The sequence below is a fragment of the Triticum dicoccoides genome, chromosome 6B, assembly GCF_002162155.2.
Source record: "Triticum dicoccoides isolate Atlit2015 ecotype Zavitan chromosome 6B, WEW_v2.0, whole genome shotgun sequence".
Classification (NCBI taxonomy): domain Eukaryota; kingdom Viridiplantae; phylum Streptophyta; class Magnoliopsida; order Poales; family Poaceae; genus Triticum; species Triticum dicoccoides.
In genome coordinates this window covers 6,504,949-6,508,471 of record NC_041391.1, presented here as the reverse complement: position 1 = coordinate 6,508,471, position 3,523 = coordinate 6,504,949, and the positions used below count along the sequence as shown (strand labels likewise).

Genomic DNA, 3,523 nt, shown 5'->3' with positions numbered 1-3,523 from the left:
AGAGAGAGAGAGAGAGAGAGAGAGAGAGAGAGAGAGAGAGATAGATAGATAGATAGAGATAGATAGAGAGAGAGAGAGATGATGATGATGATGATGATGAACCGAATTGCAAAGCATAGACTCAGATGGCGAGTCATCACTGGCATGACTGGTCAGCTCTTATGGGCCAACCATAAGAGGGTAACTCTTATAGGCCAACTAGTAGCATGACTCGCCTGCTCGATATTTTTTTAATAGGGACACTAATGATTTGTATTTTTTTTAAAAAAGTTCTAGCTCTATTACAAAAGTTCACCAGAACTACAAGGCACCCAAATTATAGTAGAAACTATATGAAGGTCCCTAGACCACCCAAATAACCACTACCACTGCTTGATACGTCAATGCGCCGCTGTCGCCACTCCCCTAGTAGAGCCAACCTGACCCAGTGTTGACAGCAGAGAAGTCTTCATGCACATGCCCCTAAGAAACACTGCTGCTAGAGACACAATCGTCACCATTGAACCTCTGAACTGCTCTGAAGCTTCTATCACCAGATCTCGCAATTGCGCACGCACGATGAGAACCCTAACCTTACCGCCCCAAGGATACAACTTGAATCGATGTCGGAGCTCCGTCAACTTTTTCTAGACAAACTATATTAGAAGGATCGGAGCATGGAAGAGCATCTCAAAGAAAAAAGCACAACCCATGCAAGGACTAAAATACTCTAATCTAACCTACTAGTCGGAGCTGAGGAACTTGGATTCCCCTCCCCGTCATCGGCCACCGGAGCGGCAGGTAGAGCGGAGGAGAATCCAGGGGCTTGCCGCCGGAGCATGGAAGGGAAGAGTTAGCCCTAGTTGCCTCTTATGATTGAAGGGAAGGAAAAATATACTAGGGAAACAATTATTAAGGTAAAACTATAATAAAATAAAATAACTAATAAAATGAAGAACGAAAATGTTCACATACCCTAGTAGAAATGTTCACATTTATAAAAAAGTTATTCATCATGGATAGAAAACAAATATTTTGGTATTAAAAGTGTTCATGTATGTAAAAAATCATGATTTGAGAAATGTTGTCGGCATATGCATGAATATATGTTCATAAACTTTTAATAAAAGGTTGCGCGTTGCATTTTTTGTGTGTATTATACTCCCTTGATTCGATGGCTAAAGATACATATTGGGTATTTACACATTCGTCGAAATAAAGTTGGCAACCAAAGCATTGGAAAACTTTTCTATTAAAAAAGAGATAAAAGGGAATATGTACCATATGTGCAAGGCATGGTGAAATGAAATGGCCATGAATAGGATAAGGGGACAAGGAGGAGGAGGAGGAGGAACCCCCACCGATGCAATCCTTTTCATCCCCTCCATGATTGAATTGTTTGCTCCCTCCGACGGAAAGGAACCGTTGTGTCGTTGTTGATCAAGGAGTACGTGGAGCACACTAGACAAGGAGATAATTCAACTGGTCTGAGCATTTCTTTATTGTCACTCTGGCGTGTCGCCGCGTCATCATGGAAATCTGGACCACTTGTCCTCTTCTTTACCAAACATATATACATATGCTTGCATCTGTAGGCAACTGCCAGATCAGCTGGCTGCTATATTTTCGTACTCCCTCCGTTCCTAAATATAAGTTTTTATAGAGATTACAATAAGGACTACATGCAGACGTATATAGACATATTATAGAGTGTAGATTCACTCATTTTGCTTTGTATATAGTTTTTTTGAATGTTTGGAAAGACTTATATTTAGGAACGGGGGGAGTATCAATAATACCCATGTGGCCACTTGCCACAAAACCTTAAAAAATAAGGTGCAAAAGGAGATTCTTATACACCTTGCCATTTCATAGAAAACAAATACAGCAACTACGTATGTACTCCTTCCGTTCCTAAATATAAGTCTTTATAGAGATTTCATTAGGTGGACTACATACAGAGAAAAATGAATGAATCTACACATAATATGCATCTATATACATCCGTATCTAGTCTATCTAGTGGAATGTTTGTAAAGACTTACATTTAGGAACGGATGGAGTAGTTGACATTTCCATATATGCAATTTATGTAAGCTATCCTGAAGTGATGGATGCGGCTACCCGAGCTGTGATATGTTCGACCGCTGCCATGGCATCATCTTCTCCTATAAATAACACCAGTAGGTAGCACCTATCTTTCCATCAGCCAATCCACTCCACAGCCTCTGGAGACCACGTCACAGAAACAGAGGCCCCTTCTTCCCCGCTGCTTAATCCTCCATAGATGGGCTCCCTGCGAAGCAGCACGAGTGCGGCGGTGGAGAGCGTGGACGCAGAGGCGGCGTGCGGGCTGCTGGCCTTGGAGCAGTACGGGTACGTGGACGTGCGGATGTGGGAGGACTTCGAAAAGGGCCACGTTGCGGGTGCACGCAACGTGCCCTACTACCTCTCCGTCACGCCCCATGGCAAGGAGCGCAACCCGTACTTCGTTGACCAGGTTGTGGCGCTCCACTCCAAGGAGGACCGGTTCGTTGTTGGCTGCCGCTCTGGGGTCCGGTCCAGCCTCGCCACCGCAGACCTCATCGCTGCTGTAAGTCCGTTCTTGAATGATTGATATTTTGATGGTTCCCCATCTTTGATTGAGTTGTGGATTCGTTTTGGTTTTCGTTGCAGGGTTTCACGAACGTGAAGAACCTCGAAGGCGGCTACCTCTCCTTGCTCAAGAGCGCCAGTTATCCGCAGCCGCAAGCAGCGAGCCACCAAGGATCCATCAATTGATTCTTTCGAATTTGGAAAAAGTTCGTTAGTGACCTGTTTGTGTACTATGTATCTATCATCCATGGTCTTATGAAGAAGAGAAGAAGCAGCAAGTCCATTCAGTTGAGGAGGACAGCTTGGAAGGATTAAATTTCAAAGGAAAAACAAAGCATTATGTATATTGGACTTGGACTTTGGACCAAGCAATTTCAAGGAAATAAAAATGTTTGCGTGTTCTGCTCACTACCTATTTGGCCAAGTCAGATTAATTATACTTGTTTTTTTCCTTCATCATACAATTAATAAATTTGGAAGTTTTGCTTTTTGCACTCCAGAATTTGAGGGATTACCTACTTTCTAAATAATACTACCTTTGTCCCTTAATGTAAGACATTTTTGCAGTCCAAATTGAACGTACAGTGTGTGTATGCCTTCTTGATGCGCGGTTAGCTGCATCCTTCATTTTCTCATCTCGACAATAGTATCTCCCTCTCCTCATTCGTGTTGACACTATCTACTTCTTCTTCTACAAGCAAAAAACTTGTTTGTGCTTATTCAGTTCTATAATGCAGACATACTGTACCCATACAAATACATCAACTATGTGAGGTATACATTTTTCCATAAAATGGATGAACCTCCTAAGTAATTTTCAAGTTATTAATGCATGGTATTAACAATTGGGCTGTGCTATCAAGGTTAATTAATTACTCCCTCCGTCGTAAAATATAATGCCCACTGTTTTCTAAAGGTAACTCCAAAGATGTGCATCAAAACAGACACA

At 42.2% G+C, this 3,523-nt stretch overlaps 1 protein-coding gene across 1 annotated transcript; it reads left to right on the top strand.

The window, feature by feature from the left end:
* The first annotated feature begins 2,175 nt into the window (after window positions 1–2,175).
* Window positions 2,176–2,998, top strand: LOC119324266 (thiosulfate sulfurtransferase 16, chloroplastic-like). The gene is made up of 2 exons (XM_037598029.1): window positions 2,176–2,572; window positions 2,656–2,998. The coding sequence occupies exons 1-2, from the start codon at window positions 2,267–2,269 to the stop codon at window positions 2,758–2,760; spliced, it is 411 nt and encodes a 136-aa protein (XP_037453926.1). The 5' UTR covers window positions 2,176–2,266; the 3' UTR covers window positions 2,761–2,998.
* The last annotated feature ends 525 nt before the right edge of the window (window positions 2,999–3,523 follow it).